The sequence below is a fragment of the Strix uralensis genome, chromosome 1, assembly GCF_047716275.1.
Source record: "Strix uralensis isolate ZFMK-TIS-50842 chromosome 1, bStrUra1, whole genome shotgun sequence".
NCBI classification, from domain to species: Eukaryota; Metazoa; Chordata; class Aves; order Strigiformes; family Strigidae; genus Strix; species Strix uralensis.
In genome coordinates, this window is record NC_133972.1 from 103,864,458 (window position 1) to 103,891,590 (window position 27,133).

General features: G+C 39.3%; 2 protein-coding genes across 18 annotated transcripts in view; one reads left to right on the top strand and one right to left on the bottom strand.

The window, feature by feature from the left end:
- The window catches only part of LOC141946183 (poly(rC)-binding protein 3-like), a 547,598-nt gene extending 527,369 nt beyond the window's left edge, over positions 1-20,229 (top strand). For 11 of the 17 annotated variants that reach the window (XM_074875589.1, XM_074875578.1, XM_074875568.1 and 8 more), the window contains one exon: positions 5,423-8,391. In XM_074875589.1, the coding sequence (XP_074731690.1) occupies positions 5,423-5,771 (349 nt within the window). In that variant the 3' untranslated portion in view covers positions 5,772-8,391. Of the gene's footprint in view, positions 1-904; positions 2,309-5,422; positions 8,392-18,007 lie in introns of those variants that run through there. The other 6 variants (XM_074875666.1, XM_074875673.1, XM_074875655.1 and 3 more) reach the window with 3 other exon arrangements.
- ZNF830 (zinc finger protein 830) lies at positions 15,160-27,118 on the bottom strand. The gene is made up of 10 exons (XM_074875684.1): positions 26,960-27,118; positions 26,698-26,797; positions 25,453-25,573; positions 24,878-24,911; positions 23,294-23,511; positions 22,860-22,950; positions 22,116-22,179; positions 18,921-19,001; positions 17,503-17,579; positions 15,160-15,576 (listed from the first exon to the last, which is right to left on the bottom strand). The coding sequence occupies exons 1-10, from the start codon at positions 27,079-27,081 to the stop codon at positions 15,393-15,395; spliced, it is 1,092 nt and encodes a 363-aa protein (XP_074731785.1). The 5' UTR covers positions 27,082-27,118; the 3' UTR covers positions 15,160-15,392.
- Positions 27,119-27,133: the final 15 nt, after the last annotated feature.

Sequence of the window (27,133 nt, forward strand, 5' to 3'; positions counted from 1 at the left end):
TGTCCTAAATGGCAAATATAGTGAAACAGATTGCAAAACAGATTTAATTTGCTAACTGAAAATTGCCACTCAGAGTTGATATTAAAATGACATTTGGTTGCTAAAGAGGCACAGGATTTATTTTTTCAGAGAGAGCATCACAAATTTGTAAAAAGCATTTCCTAATGAGATGGGGTGAGACTATCTGCTTCTCCACTTCTCAGTGCCAGAATTAATGAAGGCACTGGCTCTTTAGCTAAGCATTGCGATGGCTTAAGTCTCTATCAGTTTTGATATGATTATTTAGAAAAATATTAAAATTGATACCACCTTTATTTGCAATTATCCTGAGAAGAAAGTGCAATGGATATAGTGCTGTCTCATCGATCTACTTGTAAATGGTGGTCTGAGGCAATATATTGTGGGGAAGGGGAGTATCTATGTATTTTATTGCTTTTTTTTTTTTCTTTGTCCCCTGAAAAATACTGTGATATGAATCAAGCTTTGTGTTTAACTGTGTTTGCTGTTAAGATAGTAGAAAGTATGTGATTTATTTGGGGGGACTGTAGTCTTAGCAGGTCTACAGCTTCCTATGGTCCAACCTCCTCTCCAGCCCGGTTCTGTAGTGCACCACTGCAAGCCACTGTAAATGTCTTAATGGAGGAAAAGGATGTTTGTGCAGCTCTGTGTTACAGCAAACAAAAAGTATTACTTTTTATAATTCAGTTTGAAAATATTTTCCTAGGGAAAGATATATTGAGGGGTGGCATCGTGAAGCCTAAGATAAGCCTACAACCTACAACCTACAGCTCTTTTGATTTATATTCTTTGTAGCAAATATAAGTCATTTCCGTAAGCCCTGTAACAAATAAAAATGTGTTCCCTCCTTTAACCCTTAAGGATATGTTCTTCTCTTGGTGTTCAGGGATTCCCCACACATCGAGACGAGAATAGACCCCTTCATTTTTAGTTGCACAAACACCATATGGCATGCATCTGGATCTCAGAAGATAACAATTTAAGATCTTCAAGACAGCTAAAGCATGCAAATAAAATAATGCACTTCTTATTAATGGAGTTGCAGTGAGCTGCTCACCAGAGACAGAAACTCTAGTGAACAAACCTCTGTTTGACTCACTTTAGAAAAGCCTGTGAACTCTCACACTTCTGTTTATTACTGTTTAATGATTCTTTTGATGGAATGGGATATATATGAGGTCTTTTAACATACTTTTGCAAAGAAGAAAACTTCTCAGCAGTCATATACCACGGATACTCTATCTATACCCTGTGAAACCAGAAACAAAATATTACTTCCTGTTGAATTTATAGATAGAAGTCATTTGTTATCATCATCTACAATAAACCATCATATATTATTATGTACCATGTGTTGAAACTGTATTTAGATGAAGTGAGTTCATTTGTAAATGAAGACTCTTAAAGTAATGTATAATAAATTAAGCTCTAAGGTAACATAGGACATTAAGGTGGCTTTTTCATTTTAAAATAAGACACTGTTCCAGATTTCTCCTTTCACAAGAGAAATTCTTGTCCAGTTAGGTGCCACCACAGCAGCAGTGCTAGTTTGCAGTTGCACTGGAGGAAGAACCAAGAAACTTTCAGGCAAGAGGGAGGTCTGCTCTAGCTGGGGTTTAGGTGCTTGGGCAGGTTTCTGCGAGGCAGATCTAGGCTGCTGCTGCCTGTGCACACTGGGAGCCAATTTCAGAGTTCATCAGTCCTAAACCTGCCACAAGTACTGCCGTCTCTTTTAAAGATGTTGGCATGAAATAAAGTGTTGGGGAAGAGCTGAGTACAGTACCTAGACTGCCCAAGGTATAGTCTGGTATGTCAAAATAATAATTATAATAACCAAAAGCCATATGAGCATTCAGGGTAAGGTGGACTTTTTTTTTTCCTCTCACCCACAAGATGTGTCATTCTTGTGGACTTGGTTTCCAGGGCCAGTATTTCTGCATAAATCAATGTCTTAAAGCAGCATAGGATGTAAAAAATAAATCTATCCACAGTATTCCTGAAACGTTCTGTGTGTATCTTTAAACTATCCTTCAACCAAAGTTGCATCTATAGAATAATTTATCAAACTGTTTTAAGACTTTTATTGCAACCTGGTGTCAAATATGTAAATAATATGCTCTAAATTATAGATATATAAATACATTGATACAATATCAAAACAGAGATTTAAATCTTTCTAAAGTATTGTTTTGGTTCTGTGTTGGTTATCCGAGTACTGACCTCTGTATGAGTAGAACGTGTCCTAGCTTGTTTGCAATAGAAGCGTCTTCTCCTGTAAAATCTCTCTTAACTGGTCTCCACTGTAGTAACTGGATTTTCATTATCCAATTCCATCTTCTAGCTTTTATTAAGAAAGAACCACAGTCTAAGTTTCCTGTGCAATGTTTGACTTTGGATTATAAATGAATTGTAGCCAGCAGCACTTGCTCCTGTTGAAGAGCAGTTTCCTGAAGATGTTTTTTTACTGCCATTTTGACGAGAGGTTCATTCACAGAGCTAACAGGACCACCAGAGCCACACTCAAGCTTTATTCCTTTCACCAGTTTTGTGTAATGCAGGATGTGGACATTGGTGTGTATGTTTATAAAGCGTAGGTCTTCAAAGGGACAGTGTAAAATTGGCACCATGAGATTTTGTATGAAGGCTGCCTCATCCGCTTTCACATTCAATTTTGTTGCATCTACAATTGGTTTGGGAAACTCCTGCTGTCACAGGACAGCTGATCGCTAACCTGACATACTTTACCTTACACATTACCACCAGTAATAAATGTGAAGCAGAGCAAATTATTGCTTTAATTGTACCTGTGCTAGTACAGCAGAAACAGGGAGTTTGAGTGGCTGCTACCAACACCAGCATTTAGCCTGTGGGACCTATTCTCCCTACTGGTGCATGACAAAGCTCAGGCTCAAATACCCCCCCCATCAGTAAGGATTTCTTCGTTCTTGTTAAATGCAAGGTAGTCAAATTTGAAGCCACTGAAACACTGAGCTCTGCATTATCTTTCTGTATGCCCCCCCTCCCAGAATAATACTGAGTTAAAAATATAAAAAAATCCAACTGCATAAACTGAGTTTTTCAAAATCTACAAAGGTATCACCATGTAACTCCTACACCCCAAGTCGAGGGTGTACACTGGAGTTCAGATTCCCTGATTCAGTATTCTTAACATAAATCCTGCTGTGCAAGTAGATTGCGAGTAGCACGACTAGCAGCACAAGGATGCTCTTCTCTCAGCAAAGAGCAACTCTGCTGCAAGGGTTAGAAAAATTCTGAGCCACTCATCCATGGGGACAGATAAACACTGCAGGGTAGGAAACGCAAAGCATTGCACCCACTCGCCCTCCTCCCCTCCCAGCCCCTCAGAGCAAACGTGCGCCTTCCAACTTCCCAGCAAAAGCGGCCGAGCAGTTAATACTCCAAGAGCCCTCTTGAGGGGAAGAGAGGAGCTTGGTGCTCAAGTGTTTCCCTCTCTGACATTCCTCTCCCTAGCTCAGATCTGCTTCAGGTATCCTTTAGAGTCATCATCAGCAGCAGTGCTTCGGGAAGCTTCAGTCCAACATCCCCCTCCCCTATATAGTGCTGGCTGATCACTTGCATCCTTGCCCTCATGCAAAGCAAGCAGGCCTTCTGGCCGTTGCCTTTCTCTGGCCATGACTAGACACGGGGCTGTTACTCTCAAAACTGCATGTAAGTCTAAGGTGAGGAAAAGCGAGGCTCTTCCAAGCCCAGAACAAGGTGACCACACTCACCTCCCACCCCAGAGCCTGGCTACAGCTGCTCTCTAAGCCCATAGACCCAGCCCCTAGCTCCAGCCCGGACCAGCAAAACCCTGTGCTGGGAATATCCCCCGGGTCTGAGGGGATTTGATAAGAAAGCGGCAGGTCTTCCGCCACGCAGGTCCTCTGCACGGCCAGCCGGTCACTCGCTGGCACTTGGCTCTGGGAGGGAGAAGCTGCTGCAGCTCCTCAGCTCACCTCAGGAGAAAGCCCAGGAGCCTGACAACTTAGTAATTACTGAAAGAAACCCCAAACATGTAATTAACACATCTATAACTGTAACTAGCAAAGATTTTCTAACCCATAGTCCTCATTGTATGCTAGGCTATCATACCTCCCAGCTGGTAACATGCAAAATGCATCCTGAAGTTAGTATTGAGGTTGTTTGCCAACCCAAAAGCCAGTGCAAAGCTGCAACAAACAAACAGCAAAGGGAGAATTTATCTAGGTAAACATTTTGTCATCTGAAGGAAATGAGTCCTTGAAATTACTGTATTTTAATGTCTAAAAATGTACAGAAAAGCCTAAGTACATTGACCAAACTCATCTCACTTGCCGATGGGTGGAGTTAGACTAGAGTGAAGGTGGTTTGATACCTACATCCTCCAAAGAGCCCGTCACTGCCTTGGGCTCGGAGGTTGGGTCAGTCTGAACTTCCTCACACTGGTGGGGTCGTCTGATGATGTGTATGTTGTAGCCATGTAGTACCTTGTCTGTCAGCTGGTAAGCTCTTTTATGTTCACTGTAACCACTGCCACGAGCTCAGAAAGGATACCACTGCTGTGGAAGCCGGGTGTTTTTCTGCTTTCCTTTTTACGTTACCTTATATTTAGATTGCATAAGTATTTTGTTGTGATTTTAAACAAGTCTGGGGAAAGTACAAACTGAAGTGAACACACTGGCTAATCAGGTTTGTTTTATATGAAAAATGCACATTGACCTCACAGTGAATGAAATGAAAAACTAACTTTCAAAACAAAACAAAACAAAACTTTATGCTGTAGAAGGAAGCAGCAAATCATTGCTCAGTCTCCTCTCATCCTAGCAAAATGACAAAGGGTAATATTTATGTCACAAAATTGACAAATTGAAAAAATTACCAAAACCCCCCGCGTCCCCCTTTCAAAAATACCGTAATTTTTAAAAGCTAAATTCACCATATCAGTGCTGGGGAGTAAACTTCATAGTTATTTTAAGTTTTCTTTTAAGTTTCGTTTTTTCCATCTTTTTGCCATTACCTGCATTCCTTAGATTTCTTTTTTCATATGTAAAATGAACTAGCAAACCCCCCCCAACCTCTCTTTTTTTTTTTTTTTTTTGGAAAGAACTTTACAGTCTCAGTAATGTTTTCACCATCAAATCATGAAAAACCCTTTTGTTATTTCTCTTCTTTAACACATAACATGTTCCTCCTTTGACCCTCATTTTCCCTTTTTTTCTCTCTCTCCCCCTCTCCCTCCCACTCGTCTGTCCCCCTCGTCCACCGATCTAATCCTGCCCTTTCGTGGTTGCTGTCCGTCCCACCCTCCCTCCCTCTGTCCCTTCCTCCTCCTCCTCCTCCCGGCCCCACCGCCCTGGCTGGACCCTCCCAACCTGTTTGTTCCTCTTCCTCTCTTCGTTTGCAGCTTAGAGATGGCTAAAGTCAGCACCCAGACCGCTTCCGTCACGACCCCTGTTGACCTCAACATGAACCTCTCTCAGTCTGCCACCCCTACCTCCACCCCCACCTCCATGGCCGTGCTGGCGGCCGCCTCCGCCGTTACCGTCAGTACCCCCCCTCCCCTACCAACTCTGCCAACCACCCACTATGCCGTTCCTGTCTCCAGTCTGCTTGGCATGAAAACTGTCCCACTCCTGGCACTAAATGCCGCGGCTGCCGCGGGGGCCACGGGGAGTTTGTCCGCTTACACTGCCAAAATTCCTTCGACGAGCGGGGTTAAGAAATCTGACCGCCAGAAGTTTGCTCCATATTGAAGGGATGAGACACAATGCAAGCTTTGCCAGCTCTACCAAGAGTCTATGGTAGATCCTAGTTATCAAGGAAACAATACGGCATCTTTTATTTTCTGTTAAATTGCTAGTGTTAACTGTTGCCGACTCAAGTCGTCTTCCGCTCTCCATAACGACTAACACCACCTACCAACTAGTTCCAACAGCGGGCGGGCGCCAGCGTGGGGGCTTTCCCCCCCACAGCGCTCTCCCCCCTCCACCGGGGCCACGGCCCGGGCTGGCTCTCCGGCAGCCCCGCAGCACGGCAGGGTTGCCCCACCCCAGCCAGGAGACACCTGGAGAGAAAGAAAAAACATAAATGAGGCAAAATTTTGACAAGGTGGGTCCTGCTCCGGCAATATTGCCTAGCATCTAAATACACTTACATCCGTTTGAAGGGATCCCTCCAACTGCAGAACAACTTTCTGTGGCAAATTGGCACCTCCGATGAATCTTTCTTTTGCTAGAGCCTGCAAATCTGGCACTTCTGATGATTGCTAGCGCCCCTGAAATCCCATGTGAAGTGCTGGCCCCCTTAGCCATTCTGCTGCTCTCGACAGGCCTGAAGACTCCCGTCTTCCCTGCCCTGACACTTGCCTGCGAGCAGGAGATGGGGGCCAGAAAGTACCAAACCTCAGGTATGCTGCGTACAACAAATTAGGCTTTCTGGTCTGAGAAAAACTGCTAAATTAAAATGATTGGGAGACAACAAGGAAAAAAAAAAAGAAACAGGCACTTGTGCCTTTCCACTCCGTTCTTTTAAAGAGTGCAACAATTTTTCTCTGGTTTGGAAAAATGTAATTTTAAGAACTCCACTTTAGGGAGGAAGAGCAGGCTCCTCATTTTGCACTCATAACTCATTTACTCATATATACACCAACAAAGTACTTCTTTCTGCAAGTACTTAATCGCAGGTACAAATCAGACACACATAGTTGCTATTCTGGTACCCCCTCCTGCATATATTTCGTTCAGCCAAAATGACCACTTTTTGTTAGGTTTTTGTACAAAATACACCTCTATTTAACTCATCTCTAATCATGTAATGGGGTTGTATTGTAATTACGAATAATATCTAGTGCTTATCAAACGACATTCAAAGGTTGCTGCCTGGACAGATAACATCTCTTTAACAAGAACTTAACAATGTTCAGATTAACTAAAACCAGACACCTAATTGCAGCCAAATTGAAGAGAGCTGGGTGATGTAATGGCTGGTTGCTAGCTGTTGGAACTAGTTTTTAACTGCATTTTCTGTTTGTCCATCCACCTTCTTTTTAATTTCTGTTGCATAACTCAGTAATGCAATATTGTTTTCCTCACCACTTCCGAATCCAGAATCCCATCAGCCCACCATGTTCATCCACTTTGCACTCCTTGGACACAAAGCTTTAACAATTGAACTGTATTCAGTGCATTTTAATATAAACTAAAAACACAATGCAAATGCAATACTTTTTAAAACATGGTATTTCAAAGTGTGTTATTATTATTGTATAGGGCTAAGTACTATCTCAGTATTTTGTGTCATTTCTGTATTCTGTGGGCTTTTCTTCACCTTAGTACCTTTGCACTAAGTTTTGTCACTGTAACCATTTGTAGAACTGCCATTGTTACAGTTTGCACTTATCCAAATGGGGTTTTTGGTTGGTTTTGTTGGTTGGTTTTTTTTGTTTGTTTTGGGCTTTTTTTTTTTTTTGTTTGTATATAATGAAGAAAAAACTGGAAATAATGTCAAGGTACCTCAGCTATTTAACAGCTCTAGAAAACTGCTGTAAAATTGTTCTGGACTATTGTAACTGTTTCAATAACTGACATTTAAAAAAAAAAAAAAATCAAACCACCAACCTCTGTTTGAGAAAACTTGCCTGCATTGAAATGCTGTTCTATGCTGGTTGTACTCAAGTGTAATTTTTTTAATAGTGAGAAGATTTTTTCTTTTTTTTTTTTGCCTTTTTTTTTTCTTTTCTTTTCCTCATTTTTGTTCCTACATTTTAGGCTGTCTTCAGAAGTTACTGGCCTGGGGGCTCTGTAATGTATCTCATCATGCCCTAGTGCATTAGCCACCAGACAGGACTTTTCCAAAGCCCCATGAGACAATGCTTTCTATGGACTAATCTACAGAGGAGTTTCTGCCATTTCTAACTTTCTTATTATTCTGAGACATCAAAAGAAAATACTTCCTTTACTCTTTAAGCAACTGTGCTTCCTAACTCTTGTGTTGCTTTCATTACTGTTCCAGTTTTAACACTGTTGTGGCTCATAACATAAAGCAAAGAAAAGTTATTTTCGGGGGTTAATTTTCGTTGATGTTCATGCTTTGGCTAATCTGTATAAAAGCATGGGCCGTTAGTGTTCTAAACCACTGTATTCAGCTAGAGACTCGACAGTAAATTGAGACGTTTTTATAAATAAATTTTTTTCCTGATTTAAAAAAAAAAAGACGTGGAAGCTTTGTGCATACAACTGTTGTGTTGTTTAAACTTTGTTCTTTGTAACCAAGTTGCTAATTTGTCATTTGAGAAACACTATTTTATGGATTGTCAAACTAAGATCATAGACAAATTGCTTGTTTTCGTTAATGATTAAAGGTTTCATATCATCACGCTTAAGGTCCCAGTGCTCATTGGGAAAGAGTGTAACAACTGTGCAATCCTGGCAACGTTAGAAAGTACATTAGCCCATTGTCAGGGATGATGAGTCTTTTCAGGATTAGATGGAGCCAGATCATGTCATTAGTAGAATAAGCAGTATTTCTGCAAAACATTATTTGGTTTTTAACAAAGTTGCTTTTGGAGAACTTCTCACACTGCATAGAAAAGACAGCATTTGGCTTCTTGCCAGTGGTTTGTATCTCTCATGCTTTCCCATACTGATTTTGAGATCAGATACTGGGGAAAGAAAAACTGGAACAAAAGAATAAACTTGGGTACTGAGTACCTTATTGCTAAGACCCTTCATATTTTCCCATTCCCAGAAGCACTGTTCAGTGACAAGGCCTCTAGGCAGCACCTTTCACCCCACCAGGAAACTAGCCCAGCAGCTGGGAGGAACATGACAATTTGCATTAAAAAGGGGGAATGGAGAGCTGGCCCAGGGAAATGTCTCATCCTGCCCTGACACTCTGCTTGAGCCATTCAAACAGCCTCAAGCTATCTCTTCACAAGAACGTGAAAGAAAGGGGCTGGCCCTGAGTTGTTGCTGCATACAGCACTTCTGGCTGTGCTCTGGCCACCTCTCCTCTAGGGCATTGGCAATACTTTCACATTTACTGCTTTGTCCTCATGAGAAAGCAGAATTTTTGGCAGTGAAAGTGAGTAGCAGCCTTAATGACGTGAGACTAATTCTACAACCTCCATCCCTGCTCTGCTAAGGTCTGTACTTGTGTCTGGGTATTTAGCTTGGGGTCCCAATTCCACTCACCGCCCCGGCTGAGTACTCATGGGGCGTATCACTATTATTTTCCATGGATTCTAGGGTACAGAGAGCTCCTGTGTGTCTGGGTCCTAAGTCTGAGCTTGGAACTATGATATGATTAAGATGCGTGTACAGACTTGGAAACCTGTAGAAGTTAACCACTTCTTCAATACAGATGCAGCCACAGAGCAACTCTTGACAATAAAGGCTGCCGAGGAAGATTACAGAATGCCTCATTGCATCCCAGCACCCAGGAAGCCTTACCCAGTGTTGAATTAGCTATTCCAGCCCTTAGGTTAGAAGAACTATTAGGCTGTAGTACTAACCTTGATAACATTCTGTGCTATTATTACTTAAAATATATATTACTTAAAATATATTTAACTTACTTCTTACTCTTGAAAGGAGATCTGAAGCTGCTTTCACAGCAGAGACCGCCATACTTTTCCTTTCCTAAATGCATATTCTTCATTTTCTCAGCAGCAAAAGCTATTTCTGTGGCTAGTCTGGCTAGTATAAATAAAAAAAAAAAAAAAAAAAAAAAAGAGAACATTATTGCAGCCCAACACTAAGTAGGTCAAGGCTTTGCTCTCCCAGTAAAGCTGCTAGGCAAAGGGCAGCAGCAGCTCTGTGGTGTATAGCATCTTTCACATAATTCCCATGTGCGTTGCAGAGTCGGCTAGAAAAGACTGAGCTTTAAACCAGCTAGTGCAGGGGCATGTTTGTGTGTGGAATGAGAAAATAAAGACACATGGACAAAGGAAGGAAAAAAATAAGTCTTTTGAGAGGGCTTTTGCAAATAATACAGGCAGAAATGTGATAAAATCTAGGCTAATTAAGGACTCATTTTAGTTGAAAAAGACTTCTGAATGGCAAGAAAAAGTTCATGGATATATACAAAATGGGCAAATAAAACACAAGAAGGTACATCTGGAAGGGGGAAAAAAAAGTAAAAAATAATATGATCCAAGATAGAAAACTAAACCCACTCATGCCCGAAGGTAGATAAGAGGAAGCATGTACCCAATATGAAAAGGTCATTGCCCACACAGCTGTGAGTTTCCAAATGAAAGATAGCACAAGTTCTGCAGCTTTCACATCATCAAATTGATATCAGAGTTCTGGCAAACATCTCGAATTCAAACAGCTCTGTTGTGTTTCTCAAGTGAAAAAAATACGAATGCTGACTGGAATAGTTAACCAGAAGGAAAACAAACAAGCCAACAAAGTTAGCAGTATTCAGCCACATAATGTAGTCCATTGCTAATATGCAGAGCGCTTTCTGTTCTCAAACATAGCCAGAAGGCGTTTACGGGTCCCAAGGTGCATACTTGTGCCAGTCAAGGTTCATAGGAAGCCAACAGCATAGATCTCACTGATGAGTGTAGGCACCTGGTAAGTGTCTCAGCCTCACCGGGCTGCATGGGCACTGTGTTTCTGTGAGGTTTCACAAGACAGTCTTAAAGCATGCGCTGAACCTTCCCCAGCTGAACTAGGCAGAAATGGAAGCATCCCTGTTTTTTTCATTTTTTAAATACCCAACAGCATGAAAACAAAACTGCTCCTCTGGGATGGGGGACATCCAAATCCAGTTTCTTCCATAGCCTTTATCTCAGCTGAAACACATTTCAGCACTACTTATGTACTTGGGACAGGACCTTTCCCATCTCAGGCAAGCGTCATGATTATCAAAGAAGAAGGTCACATATACTCGCTAATTCAGTCATTTTACAGTGGCACAGCTTCTACAGGAAAGACTGAAATTGTTAGGCTGTTCAACTAGATCACAGGAACTGTATGTTCAAAGGACAGCATAGAGAAAAGGGATTTGAAGAGAGATCTCTCATATCCTTCGTAACTGCTGTAACCACCAATTACACAAGGTATTAGTCCCTCCGCTGTATTTTTGGAAGAAAGACTTGGTTTAGATGTCTGCACAAGGAATTGCTTGCATTTCTTTTCCCAGCTAACAGGCCAGGATAGTTCTAAGTGAAGCAGTGAACAGAGATGAAATGAAGGCAGATACTGAAAAACTGCTTCACACCAGAAAATTTCAATCTCTGCCTGAGTGACACTTTCTAGAGATACAAGTACATACTGCCTTACTTGCCACTGAAGTGTACTTACTCCTTGGTTCCAGGAAGGAACGCAGTAATGTTGATTAAATCGGTTTTTGCATCAATGCATGTGTCCTGTCACTCTACAGACTGGCATATATCTCAAGACAGTAACTGAAAGAGAAATGTCAAATTCATCTGATGGTACCTAACAAAAGGGAATTTCTGAAACATTATATACTCACATTATGGTCTCTAATGACAGCTACAGCATAATTCCTATCAGTTGGATGTCTGATTTCTTAGTGCAAGCTTTCTTAAGAAAATAGTATTTTTAAGAAGTGCTGAAAATATTGGAGTAATATGACTTTTATCATTAGAGCTATTTCTAGCACAGTGTTTTTAAGATGATAAAATGCAGAGAATTTAATTATAGTGGCATGTAATAAGCAAAATTTGTATCTCCTCAAATTGCATTTATTACCAGGAGGCCTGACCAAAGCTAATGTTAATGTTCTTTTTGACCACTATTTGTAATCCTGAAGCAGATTTTTAAATTATATGCTTTAGTGGAGGAATGACAAACAATCATGTTAGCAAATGAGAACATTGTTCTGTTTGTTGTTGTTCCTTTGTTTTGGTGGTTTTTGTGCAATCACTTTTGGGCTCCTCTGTACCAAATACAGCCCTTTTTCCACATCCACTTCTTAAGTCATGACAGCAGCAGCTTATTTCTTCCATGGAGGGAGAGAAGTTAGCATACAGATTACCATTTGTGATTGCACTTGCCAGAGAACAGCTAACTACCAGCAACTGGCAGTTGCAGCTGTAGTTAGCTGCACCCTCCAGAGCCGCTACTTGGAACTCCATTTCAAATATGCTTGCACACACTCACACACACACATTTTGGCTCTGGAAGTCACCAGTTTCAAAACCACTGAGCTGGGGAACCGCAACTATTTTTTGGTGGCGTGAAATTACACAGTTCTTAAATTCGGGCAACACACTCTGTTATTATATCAATAAATAAGGATTATAAATGCTAAGTCTTCCCCCTTAATTCTGATTCTTCAGTTTTCTGGAAGTCCTAGAGATCAGAGAGTTAAAATATTCTCCTTAGTTCCACTGTGCCAAAGATTAAACTTAATTTTTAATAGTGGCTATAGACAGAGGTAGTTACTAGGACTACTTTCATCTTCGTTTAAAAATAGAATTCAAAAAAGTTAAGTAGTTAGAAATTAAGGAAGCACGTATTTTTTAAAACAATTATTTGCTCTGGTTAATCATCTAGCTGAATAGCTCATCAGAAGTTCATAAAATTGTTTTCTAAAACTGAGGACAGACTTAAAATAGAAAGATATGCATAATTAATTTATAAGAGAGAGGAGATCATTTACCTTGATAAATTAGCTTGACTATTCAGCAAGGTTGGAATAATACCCTCTTCTCCCTTACAGCCACACTACTCTCATTGCTAAAAAGGATGATTTCTTGCCTTCTTGACACAACAGCACATGTACAACAGTGGTCACATAGGATACAGATAGCAAAGTCAGTCCTATCTTCTTCACAAAGCTCTCTAAAACCTTTGTTTTAAATGTACAGTTGTATGCAATAAGCTGTATAAAACTTGTATAAAACACTATTTGTGGATCTGTCAGATTCCTTCAAGGAAAAAAGCACCAACTCCTAAACAAGCAACAACGAAGAGGGACGAATGCTGTCAGTTATTTCCTCAGCAATACACATACCCACTGGCTTGTCCACTGTCTTCACTCTTTCAACAGAAGTTAAGCAAGGATAATGAATAGAGTGATGAGTGATCGGGTGTTTACTCATGCCATCTATTCCTAATAATGAAAACAATAAGCTGCTCTGGTTTGGATTTGAATGTCCAAGCTCCCTGCACTGTAACTAAACTCACTGCCTTTAGCTTCTTACCACTAAATACCTCTACAGAGGGGAGGGCAACTGAACTAAATCAGCTGAACTGTTTCAATGCTCAGTTCCTTCCCTATTTATCTGCAGTCAAAACCATGATTTGCAGATTCCTGTACAAAAGTAAAGTTACAGATGTATGTCCAGAAAGGACAGTGTAAATTATAAACTCGGAGATAACATTTTTACACTGTAAAAACATAGAGGCCCATGGTGCTCAGTGTAATCTGGCTTTAGTCACATCTGTTTCTCTGACATTAAGATAAATGCAGAGTGGTTCTAAAGTTCACTGTTAACGAGCTAGTATGCTTTGGTGAGTGAGGTCAGTGAAAAGCAAAGGTAAGCAGAGCAATCAGAAACTTCATTTAGATCTTCTCAGAGTGAAATTGGGGGATTGTCTTTTGGCTTGTTCTGAAAAAAACTGTCCATCTGTTAATATTATACCTCACTCTCAGCTGAAAGTTCTCTTTATACTGAAAAATGGATCTAGAGATCTTTCACTACAGCATAATAGGCACTTTATACATTGATATTCAAATGTTTCACACTATAGAAGGAAATTTTATTTCAGTTTTGGCCCAACTAAGTTTTCTCCAACTTGCCAAAACATTCATTATTTGTTTCAATACTCTCTGAATGTTTCTGTATTCTGTATTTCAATACTCTCTGAACATTCCTATCTCAACAACAGTACTAATTCATGTAAGACTGCAGGGTTTTATGAAAAATTTTAGTAGTAACAGCTACTTACACTTGTGGTTATTAAATCAACCAAAAAACAATGGCTGTAAACCAGCATATGTGAGCAGGAATAAATGGATGCACCAAACTGTTAAGGACCATTGCTTGTATTTTGAAATCTTTATAAAGAACTGAACTCCAGGATCATGGAAACCAGGAGTGGTAAAAAAAAGCATCTCACAATATGGAAAGGGCTCCCACCATATCAACTCTTTCTTCCAAAACAGGCAAATCAAACATCTAGCTTTAGTTTTTCCCTCTATTACTTGGTAAATAACCATCTTTGAGGCAATTATCTAGAATGCTCTCATAAAAACAAAGCTTTTCTCCCTTTAAAACCTCACTAACTTGTTTTAAAACTAATCTTTTAAAAAAGGTAAATGTTAAGCTGTTCCTTCACAACTTTACTTTTTGACAAATATCAAACCACACATCTCCTATTTTTTTCAAAAGTCCTCAGCACATTTGAAATGTTTTAAGATTTGCAAAAGTTTAAAAAAATTGCTTAATGTAGAAAAAAAACCCCAAACCTTACCAAAGCTCAAGGTAATTCTGGTTTCCATGTCCCAGTCTTGTCAAGTTTGTTGGTTCTTGATTTTACCTCATCTGTGTTTAGAAATCACTTTTAGATGCTCTTTGTACTTAAGATGATATCTTAAGAAAATCTCCAGTATTTACAGCTAGATAAATGATTGTACCTCATCAGTTTCCAGTGCAGTACCTTCCTCTCTGGCATTCTGTCACACTTTCATTTAGTTCTGCAAATATGAAACCATTGTGTTTTCATTCCCCTGCTCAAGAAATGTGAGGTATGCTACACTATGGCTGCACTAAGCAAAACAAGATACCATAAAGAAAAATATGCAGCACTGCCTATGGCACATCACAGAGTATACACTGCCGAGAAGCTGTAGCTCAGCATTTCTGAGCTTGGTCCTTACGTACACAGGGAAACTGTAGCAGATCCTGAAAAAAATGTACTTATTTTATTGAGAGCTGGGAAAATGGATTGAAGAGCACTTACAAATTTTAAGATAACATAAATGCATAATATTTTCCCTTCCCTAACCCCCCAATCTCAGAAAACTCCATACACTATCACTTTTGCAAGTCCTTCCATACACAATAACCCAAGTCTCAAAATGACCAGATATACCTAATGCTTCCAAAACCTTAAGAGATTCTTCAGCTACTTATTAATCCCATTAAAATACCTCTGGTAGGAAACCAATAATTTTAATAGGAAAGGTGCATTCAATATCGTACAACATTTGCAATATACAGTTTTTACAGCAAGTAATACACCACTGTAGATCTACAAAGATTTTTTTTTAATACACTTGGCTCTTTACCATCTTATGATCCTCTTTAAATAAGTATTTAACAAGCTTCTCACTTCGAACAATGGAAGTTTATCACAGATAAAGAGAATATCAACCATGTTGCAGAAATGCTACAACAAAGCCCCTTTCACCCGCCAGTCTTGAGAGAGCAAATCCTGCAATTCTTCTTCATCTTCACTACCAATAGCCTCATCCTCTTTTTCTTGTGTTGCACTTAGTCTCATGGCTTCCTTTAACTTCTCCTTCATCAGATCCTGGCGGTTACGCAAAAGCTCAACACGGCGGTAACATTCACTGTTGAAAAGTAAACCACCTATTAACATTTGTGGTCTTTCCACATTAACTGGAATTCCTACGGTGCTGGATTTTGCTTCTCCAACTTCAGATAAAAAAAGCTACGTAGCTTCCCATCAATTAAAAAATAAGCTTGCAATATGCTAGTGCATCTTCTCTGTGTTAATCAAGTGGAAACAGACCAAAGGAGAGGAGAAGTGTGGTCAATTCTCTAGCAATGAGATCTAATCCAAATATTTAACAACTGCAATACCACCACAGAACATTTTTCAAAAAGGCACAGAACCAATATTCACTTCCACACAAGAAGAGATGTCACTCTTTGCTCTGCTTATGGTTTTTATATATGGTAGAAAGGCGAGCTATCAATTGGCTATCAATTTTGGTAAGTTAGTGGTGAAATCTCTGAAAATAATAAAAAAGAAGCACAAGTGGTCAGATTCTCTATCTGCTTACTGTGTGCTGTAACAGAATATTTTACGTAAACACAATCCACAAATTTCAGTTTTCCATTTACTTAAGAAGTTCTGTCCTTGAAATATGTTTTATAACAATTATTCTAGCCATTTTAACAGGGTATTTTGTTGAAAATGCCAAGTAGTATCAGCCTAATTTAAATACATCTTTGCTTCTTTCATTCCTATTTGCTAGGAAGAGTCCACAAGGAAAGCTCATTATCTGGATCCTGTTTCCCCTAGTGTATCTGCAATATGATTACTTACAGGCAGTCACAGCTGAAGGTTTGAAGGCTAAGGAAAACATGAATGTCACTAGAATTGATTTGATTTTAATTTGAAATAGCCTGCATTTAAATACTCTCGGAAGACAAAGCTACAAAAACGGTCTTTAAAAATCTATTTGGAACTTTTATTTTGGAGAAAAGTAATTATGGTAACAAACTTGAAATTCTCGACAAATTTCTGAATTTGGTTCTATGTACTATAGCATCCTAAGCTACTGGGAAAAATGAATACTCCAAGACAGCCAGGTTTAGCTCAAGCCCTCTCCAAAATTCCATGAACATTGTTAAAAGACATTCTTGTACTACCAAAGCTCAGTTTGAACCCAGTGCTATTTGTTATTATATGATGATTACCTGTAGCATGTAAATCTGTCCAGATGGCTTAAGTGTTGCTTTAATTTTTAGTGCTTCTTTTTGTTGCAGGGTTCATTAAAATCAGAATTAATCTTTCTCTACTCAATTGCTACCATTGCCATAATCACTGTTAATTAACATGTTAAGCTACATGATAATGGCAACATTCTGTTCCACTAAGATGTAGTTCAGGTTACTTAAAAGTTTAACTTTTATCCAACTGCTACACCTACCATTTAAGCAAAAACAGAACAAAACAAAAAAGCCACTTCATGTAATGAAGTGCATCATTCAACAAAACCTTTAAGTAAAATTTTATTCAAAATAAGGAGAATTAGTCACAGAACAGGACATTTTCGGTACAGCAAATGGATGGCCAAAGCACAAATCTCATTATCAAAATTTTAATTGCAGAATATCAGACCGTGTTTTTTTAAAAATGGTCACAAATTCTACATCGATCAGAACTCACAGAGAAATACAAATTAAGACATTTGACAGGGGAAAGGGGGACAGTTTGTTCAAAGAATTTGTCTTCTATTGCTTTATTTTGCCTGTGCCTGCCTGCTGTACTTTCGGTGACTCTAGTGCTTTCTCTCTTTGCAAACAATTATATAACTTCACCATAATATACAACATAACTGCACCAAAAGTCATGTTTTTATTAGGTATGATTCTGCAATTGGAGGGAGTCTGTCTTTGTCCTTCAAGTATCTGGGTGATTAATGAAAGGTAGCATCACAGAAGATTAAAAATATTATCAGTCTAGTCAAATAGCGAACCATTAGTGCTGGAGAACAGAAAGTTTGAGGAAAAATTGATCTACTTACATCTGCTCATCAATTTCCACAATCTGACGATCTAGTCGTCCCTCCTCATCCTCTTCCGCCACTATTGCTTCTGAAATCTAAACCAGAAAAGTGCTAAGAAAATTTACCTTCATCCTGAATTTCACTGTTGTTCCTTTTTGATGTCTGTGTCTTCCCTTCCTCCCCTCTGCCTCAAGTCAGTGTTAATCTCCTATACGTATACCCCCACTTTCACAAAAGACTCTGGAGGCAAATACAGAAAAAAACTGATCTGGTTTAATTTGAAACAGAAATGTTTTTTCTTAAAACTAAAAGTAGTTTGGCTGCTTTGGGGTTAACCTTTCAAATTTTTCAATACACTACTATTTGAAACTGAGCGTAACCAAACTATGCGCATCCAAAGTCTGAGGTTGAAATAGGAGCTATATCCCAGTGCTTGGGACTTAAATTACACACGCTTATTGAAAGTATTGGTTAAATATTCCCACTAGATCTCGAAGTGTTTCTAACCTGTTATTTTTTTCAGCATATACTTTCTCAAATCTGAGTGTCTGGGAGATGCTATGCAATCAATGGTCCACGCATAACTGAGAAGATTCCTTCTAAGCTGAAGAATTATCTGAATGGCTAATGCTAGCAAAATGTATCCACCACTGCTTTTGTATGAACATCCGCTCTGTTTATAGTGCTGACCGCTTTAAAATGAGCAATGATAAATTTTTTTGCACCACGTTTCTTAGCAGTTGACATATCAGCAATTATTTACAGTTAAAACTAAAAAACTAGCAAATACTCTAGGAGAAGATTGAGAACACCAGGTATCTTTAGTGACAGTTTTATATTGTACAAAAGGGCAGATAAAAACCTGTTCTGCAAAGATTTTCCACGCAATGCTAAGCAGTAAAAAATGGAAGTACAGAAAAATTGTGGCCAACTGATGCGTCTCATACACAAAATCTTTTATCACTTCTCCAAATTTTGGGGTTCCTTTCCAGTACATTTAAATTAACCATAAAACCCAGGTTACCTACACTTTATAGATCCTTTTTGAAAAAGACAAATGGGTGGTGTTTTGTTCTGTGTTTTTCAAGGTTAAAATAATGTATCTCATCTAAAGAAGAGCCCACAATTATGTCCTGTTTCGGTGCAGGATGCTGATCTGAGGTATATGCTATCTTATTTAAATACAATATAACAAATGTAACTAGGTATATACTGATGACTGGATCCTGATCATAAGTTTTTCCAACTTAACTTCCCTTAAGTGGAAAACAGAAGGAACCCTTTGCTCATTTATAAAGTGCATTTAACCACACACTGCATTGCAACAAACAGCTGACAAATGCAGATGTCAGTCATTCTGCAGAGCTGCATGAAACTGTTGTTTTCCTTATTGTGTATAGTATTTAGAATCAATAAAAATAGATTCCATTACTTACTGTGTTGACCTGTCGCATTGCCTTTTGAAATTCATCCCATTCTTTGTCCATCTGATCCTTTGGAGCATCCACTTTTCGCACCTAAGGAACATGAAAAAACAGGCTCATTAATGATTTATGTCTAGTGACTCTTTGGGGCACTGTAAAACACCTGGAGAAATACGGCAAATTATGCTGTGTCCTCAGAAAAGCCTGGTCGACATACTTCTGTTTAAGTAATGCATATAAATGTCATGTCCCGCTCAGAAGAGGGAGACAAGTGACTTAGATTCGTAACAATGAATAAGAGAGTGCAGCTGCACAATGGTTTTGGAAGAAAAATCTGACTCTACTCCTGGATTAAAACAACATTCTTGACTGTAGCATTAAAGAATAATTGACTAAGAATGGATGGTGTGGAATGTTTGGAGTAAGAAAAGTGACTAAGTCTGTTAATTTGACAGTCTATAATTTCACTATGTTAGATGATAACTTTTAAATTCTTCTGTAAGCTGACTGTTCGATTGTACATAATAGCTCTCACAAGCCAAAAAGCAGAGAATTATTTGCTTTTGGCATAACATAAAATATCAGATGATTCAGTCACTAGTCTGACTGGTGATAGATAGTCTGACTGTATTTCAAATCTAGTCTCATTTTTTTGGCTAACAGAAGAAATAGTACAGCTACGTACCAATTTTAACAACATGCAAAGCTTTTTCTTCTGTGATAGATGACATTAATTACTAAGACAAGAAGACTGAAAAAGTAGTAGCTGTAAGAATGCATTTAAGATCTACAACTAAGGTAATCAAAACCAGATTGTGCTTTTAATACAAGCAAATAAACAAAATAATCTACCTGTGTAACCAAAACTTCCACAATTCAAGAGTGGAAGATGTGGCATAGAACATATGTTAGATGACAGATTTTGCCTGGCTCTGGACTGGGTGGAGATTATATAACTAGGAGAACTAAGCAGTTTGAACAGAATAATTCATGGCACCATCTTTTTGCATTAGTTTTATTTTTCCTTTTTTCATTACTCTCTTTTGGTAACACCTCAGTCATCATCATGGTAAAGACAACAGTTTGGTACCTTGTGTTCCTGAACAATTATACAAAATCCAGTAGTATGAATTAAGTTTATAGAATAAATTAGAAGCTTCCAAGCAAACAACATACTGGGAAGTAATAGTTATCATTTCATTTTTCTGTTCTGTGATTATTTCTATCATATGTGTATGTACTGTGTTATTACGCATTGTGGTTGTCTTTTGTAATTCATAATTACTTGTATTTCTTACAATAAATTTAAACAGTAAAGGTATTATTTTTCCTTGAAATATTTATCTAATCCAGAGTTTATATGCTTTCTAAATTCCTGATGTAAAAACCAACATTCTTCAAGCCCACAATCTCCCTTCCGAACACTCACTGTTCATTCTGAAAATAATTGTTTTATGTATTATTCCAACACAGAATCACTTGCAGACATCTCAATGTAAGTGATGTCACAAATATTTTCCTTCCCCTGCACATTAGCTAAACTTAGAAAGGGCTGATTAAAAAAGAACATCACCTGCAAGCAATTCAAGGAAGAGCTTATTGGAACATGTATCCACTTGTATATTTTATCAGCTGAGGAGATAACCAGAACAAAGATCACTAATCAGTGTCCTCTCAGATATAAGCAGATTCTCCTTTGCTTGACAGGCATTTGTACAAGCTTCCCAACTGATGGTGAAACTAAGTATTTGAAAAATTGAACACTACAATTAGTCATATTAAAAAAAAAGAGTGTGGCTTTTTCAGCTATGTATTTCAATATTGAAAATGTCATTATTCAAAACTATTCACATACGCTAACATGTGGGCATAAGCAGTGCCAAAAGACTCTTGCCAGAGCAATTAAGAGACACCTGAGCTTGTAACTGGGACAGTGGGACTAACTGAACACAAAGAAGCATTATTTGGAAGGTCTCCAAATCAGAAGTCAGGGCTCAACCTCACAATCCAATTTAAATACACCAGCAGCCTTCCACACTGTGAACAACAGGGAAATATACTCCAGGAAAATAAAAAACACTGAGCCTACAACACTATTATTTCAATAAAGAAAGCTGGAAAGCCATCAAATCTGTGGCAAATTTTACAAAACAAACAAACAAACAAAACAAACAAGCCAAAAAGGTTTATACTTAAAATGTCAGGTTTTATTTTGGTCATCGTTCGGTACAGTGCAAGTTGAAGGATGAATGAATGATTTAGATCACAATTTCAAGATTTCTAGTTGTGGGGGTTTTTTTGAGAAACATGTTGAATGCCCACATTTCTTTTCTGAGCATCAAAAAACCACATAATGGTAAAAGACAAAAGGGCTGGAGACCAAGTTCACTGTTGGAGTATGCCAGTACTAGAGATTACAGTGTATACCGTAATCTAGCTATTTTAATTCTAACAAGATGTATAGTATCAGTCACAAAGTGACTTTTAATATTTTTCAACAGGATCTCTCAAAGGACATTAGAGAACTATTTTTATATCCTCAATTCTGAAACAGAACTGGATGTACAAATTAGGTGAAATGCTTTTCCTGAGATGACTCAAAGAAATAAAAGTAACAGGTGGATTGTCCAAATCTCAGTCTAGCATTTTAACCAACAAATAACACTTCTTTAGTTTTCTTTAAGAGCCACAAAGGAACCACAATCAAAAATACCTTCTGAGAGATGATTTAACAAGCTCTTCCTGCCTGCCTCCATCCCTTTTCATGTTTTCTAATTAATATAGAATCAACAGCTCAAAGCTGCGCCAGGGGAGGTTTAGACTGGGCATTAGGAAGCATTTCTTTACCATGAGGGTGGTCAAACACTGTAACAGGCTTCCTAGAGAGGTGGTCAATGCTCCAAGCTTGTCAGTGTTTAGGAGAGATTTGGACAGTGCCCTTAATAACATGCTTTAACTTTTGGTCAGGTAGTTGGACTAGATGATCATTATAGGTCCCTTCCAACTGAAATAGCCTATTCTATTCTATTCTATTCTATTCTATTCTATTCTATTCTATTCTATTCTATTCTATTCTATTCTATTCTATTCTGTCATTTTCTTATATTCTGGTATGACTAATTACCTGGAAAAGCATCCTTACTACTCAGAAAATCACTACAACTGGCAGAAATAAATACAGCAGCATAAAAAGAGCAGATCACTTACTTTTGCATCCACTTCAGGATCATCAAAGAAACCTTCTGGCAAAGCTTCAGCAGTGTTTTCTTTCCTGAAATGTTTAATTACTATTATCCCAAGTTAACACTTTACAACCTGCTTTACGGTAGAGTTAAAAATAGTCAAGAATAAAATCCAGAATCTTCTATAAAAGGACCTAGAAATGGAGCAAGTTTTTTTTATGCCCCGAGTTTTTCCTACAACCATCAAAACTTGCTTCTTCAGTTTCGTCTTACCTAACTTACAAGGAATTGCACAGACAGGTTTAAATCTCAGCCAAAAGAAGAGTTATAGCTTAGGCTTCTTAAACTATTCTTTCCAGTGTGCTGAGCACACAAACATTTTAACAGCACAGTCTCTACTTTTGAAAGCCTAAACCACTGTCTAAAAAAAGTGCTTGAGTGAGCTGAACCATTACTACAGAACCAGCAAATGGTTTTCTTTAAACAGTTAACAGCGGTGGTTAACATTAAGCTTCCAAAGTATCCTGCGTTAAAATTTGCAAACAGAGATGTCTGAACGACACTGTATGGCATTGCTCCATCTCTTATCCTGCCCCTAGGGTGCGAAATACCTGTCTGAAATAATGCTAGAGGCTGACATACATACAAACTATTCCGAATACAAGTTAACAATATGACAGATTTCTAAGTGATCACAGTCTGTATTTCCTGTAAGAATAACGTTTATTTACAGTTCCCAAATCTATCAGTATTTGATTTGACTGCTTACCTTTCCACTATCTTCTCTTGTATCTCTGCTTTCTGTATGGATCCTGAATGGGAAACTATAGGAGCAGCTATAGTTTTGCTGTCAAAGAAGTCTATAAGAAAGGACAGAAGCCTATGAACGAAAAGAACAACTGTTCAAGCTTCTTTATAAAATTCTGACTAGACAGGAATTTCAATTAATACCTTACTGAATCAAGGGAGGAACAGCCAGACATTATTTCACTTGACATCCTCAAACAATTAGAACATAAAATCAGTAACATGCTGAGAAAACACAACACAATAACAAACTAGTAAAGAATCTCCTTTCTCTACTTCCAATATTACACACCCTAACCAGCTTACAGCAATAATCAGAAGAAATGAAAACCCTTCCATTATCAGTTAAACACAGCTTCTCCTTACTGAATCACTTACTATTTCAGTCAGCATTACCTGCAGGCAGAGAATTAGCTATTACTTCTTCAGTTGGTGGTGGAATTTCAGTTTTATGCGTAACAGAAGATTTTTTTGATTGATCTTGTTCTTCCTCTTCATCATCGTCGTCATCATCATCATCGTAATTTCCTGTCAATAAACTGGGACCTGGACCCTTTGAAAGCTGTTCATTTGTACTATCTTGCTCCACTTCATCAAAAAAATCTGCTGGTAGCCTAGTAAAGAACACACAACCTAACTATTTCAAACTTCACAAAAATCAGTTACAGTCTAGCATCCAAAGCCTATTCAATCTGTGAGCAATATGATCTTTGAGGTATTCTGCAATACCCTAAACTGCGCAGCTACCGATGTAACCACTGTCTGAAGGCAGCACATACTTGCTGCTTTCATTTGAAGCTCCCCAGAAATGATGAGGTTAATGCTGAAAACAGATTTCAGTTCCACTTTTGTATTTAAATGTTCTGTATCAGAAAGGTTAATAAAAATATCCCATAACAAAGTGTATTTGGAGGAATGGCAGGTTAGGTAATTCTATTTCCACATTCAAAGTTATTTGCACCAGCGTACTGGCTGTGAACACATTAAATACAAAACTCATGGTTCAACGGTGGTACTGATGTCACATAATCCTTGATAACCTTCAGGTATAACACAACTACTTATTTTAGGTACCTACTGTTGCTCAGAACTGCCACACAGGCTCAGCAACGAGAAAACCCAGATTCGTTTTTATAATAGCTGCAGGCCTCCAAGCCAAACGTTTTTCCAGGTTATATTTTAAAATAATCAAACTGATCAGTATAATGCTGAGCAAACCTCTAAACTGTTCATTTGGCACACAAACTCAAAATGTCTACAAAGTGCCTTCTACTGTCAAGATAATAGCACATAGTATCTATGCAAGATAATAAAAATTTATCCTGTGAAGAAGCATAGAGGAGAACTGCAGGCCTCGTGTGACATCTACCAACTCCACAAAGATGTCCAAATACCCTCAGAAATCTTTAGGTGCAATAAGATGCTTAACCCAATCCCCTGAAGCCAAATACACTCCTGTACCTGTGAGAGTTCAACTGCATGACAGGCATTTACATGAATTTTAAGTGATAAAAACATCTTAATAAAGATCTGCTGATGACATTCCTTAGTAATTTTTGGAAATAAATATCATTTAAATATACCTTTAAACAGACATTAAAATCTGTCTTAATTTCAGACTACCATCTCTTCTGCAGTATGCTAGCGTTAGAGTGCATGCCACAATCTGCTTATTTTCATTCTAGCAAACTGTGTAATACCACCACATATTAATCCTTAAAAGTCTGATAGGGACAGTAAAATAATTCCTTTTTTGTTCACAACTCTAGAGTTAATACCATGATTTTCTCATCTGCACTGAGGAAGATGATGCCGTGTTCAGGAATATGCACCCACATTAGAAAATGAGCAGAAGCAGGGATCTGCTGATTCTCTGAATCTTTACCCTTGGCTAGGAAGGAGATGAGGAAGAACAGGGTGAGAATGCAGCAGTTGGTACAGTTACAAATACTCATATGTAATGAAATAACATCTACTTACCCAGATGTAGATGTGTGTGGCTTTTCATCTGTACCTGTATAACAGCCAAGAGTCACTTCTTACAATCCATGCTTTCAAAAGAAATATCCCTCAGACAGACTCCTACAGCAGCAAGTTCACAAATGCACACTTTCATCTATATATTCATATATAGCACCAAGGGAAAAAAATTAACTATCTTTCCTTTAGCATGAACTTTCATGCATGGATTGAGGTAAAACAGTGGATTGATCCCACTGAAAGGGAATAACACCATTTCTGGACAAGTGCTTCTACTGTTTAACTCATAGTACTGTTTCCGGTTCTATTTGGACCAAGCCCGCATCTCCATGATCTAATTTAACCAAATAACCAAGAAGGAAACTACCAAAAGCACAGTTTTCTCCTGATGAGTGAACTCACAGGGAAAGAGCAAGACAGATGTTTCCCCTTTGCAGCAGCACCAGACTGACATTTAACTCAACAGTCTTGTGTATTCACACACACTTCCATGGGGAAAAAAACCAACCAAAAACATTCAGGATGTGAAATGGCTAGATTCTGGCAAGTGCTTATAAGTATTTTTCTCTCCTTACCTTTTACTCTCTTTAACTCTGTATTTTCCAAGTCAACAGTTTTTCTCTTGACAGGATGAGATGATGCGCTAGCAGCTGAACCAGTTGCTGTCTGCTTTGTGCCTTTTAATTCTGCAACTCTCTGTGAAGAAGTACAAAATTCAGGAAGCTTTCCTAGCAGGAACTTCTGGATTGCAGCTTAAAATACAACACTTTAATAAAGTGAGCTAATATCTTTCTAGTACAGTATCACTGAAACAGACATCACAGATACCAAAACCAAGACCAATGCTTCTGTCAGTCTCTTGCATGATGTGACATGGTAGCAAAGGAATTGTCACTTGCACAAGGGAGGCTGTACGAGTGAGAAAGGAATGACTAAGATCAGTGACATTTACAGCACTACAACTCTGGAGGAAAGAGCAAGAAGGCTGGACTCATCCTAATGTTCTTAAATATTAAGCGTTTTAAAATTAAAACACGGCAGCAGTATTAAAGACATGTCACTGTGCCTTGCCACGATGATCTACACAGAATGCAAGCAATGAACTAAGAACCCCTCAGCTCTTTTGGTCTTTTCCTCAGTAATTGTAAAATTAAATGCAATCTCTCAGTTTCTCCCAAGAAGCAGCAGCAGAATTTAAAAGGATTAAAAAAATCAGATTTAAGGTTGCATCCAAGTTACAAGCTCCCTGAAATTGTTTTACAAATTCTTTACCTTTATTGCTAAATTATAAAGAAAAAAAAAAGCCTATTTTCTTAACCACGTGTAAGCTGTTCCTTTATAACATACAGGAAACAAAGCAATCCCAAAGAGGGTTTCCAAGTCCGACCTGCAGACAAGTGACAGTTAAAAGCTGTCGCTAACGTGGGAACAGCTTCATCTTAAGAGCGCGCCCCTTGAAAGACATGGGACGGTTCTCTCAAGTGCCGGCTTTTCAACGGGTACATAGGTTTTACAAAAACAAAACAACCAGGCTTGTTTTTACACCGCTCTCTCCTGGCAGATGCTCAGCTGTTACCTATTAGCGTACACCTCAAAACGCAGCAAACCCCCAGCCTCCGTTAACGCGGTGTAACCTCCCCTCTCCCCCTTCTCACGTGGTGCCCAGTTACGCACAACAAACACCCAGCCAGCGCCGAGCGGAGCCGAGCTGAAGCCCAGACCCGCCCCACCAAGGGGCAGCCCGTACCCCCGGCGCACCGGCACCAAGGCCTAGCCCGCCCCCCGCCGCCACCCCCGGCGGGAAGCCAGCGGCCGCTCACCTCACGGTGCTGCTTGCCCAGGGCGTGGGTCTGCCACAGCAGCTCGCTCTTCACGGGCGCGTTGCAGAGCGTGCAGCTCAGGTGTCCCAGGCTGTTGTACGTGGCGGCCGCCGTTAAGGGAAGCAGAGCGCTGCGCCGCAGACCCCCACCTCTCACCGCCCCGCGACGGCCACCCCCTCCCTCCCTCCTTCCCTCCCACCGGGCCAGGCCGGGCCGGGCCAGCCGCCGAGGCGAGGGCTAGGGAGGCTGGTGCTGAGGATATTTGGCGAAGGGCGAGTCGATCCGCTTCTTTCCCGCGTTCTGCTGCTGCTTCTCCCGCATGAGGCGCCGCAGCTCCTCCTGCCGCACCTGCTTCCGCCCAGCGCCCGCCCCGGCCGCCGCCATCTTGTCCCGGTGAGCAGAGCGGAGGGGCGTGGCGGGCGCCCAGAGCGAGGCT

Excerpts from the sequence above, each read along its gene's own strand:
- ZNF830 (XM_074875684.1), bottom strand. The coding sequence starts at position 27,081 with ATGGCGGCGGCCGGGGCGGGCGCTGGGCGGAAGCAGGTGCGGCAGGAG. Across the intron at positions 26,798-26,959 it reads ATCGACTCGCCCTTCGCCAA|GTACAACAGCCTGGGACACC; the intron begins ATATCCTCAGCA and ends GGCGGCCGCCAC. Across the intron at positions 15,577-17,502 it reads GTGGAAATTGATGAGCAGAT|TGAATGTTACCGCCGTGTTG; the intron begins GTAAGTAGATCA and ends ACTTTTCAACAG.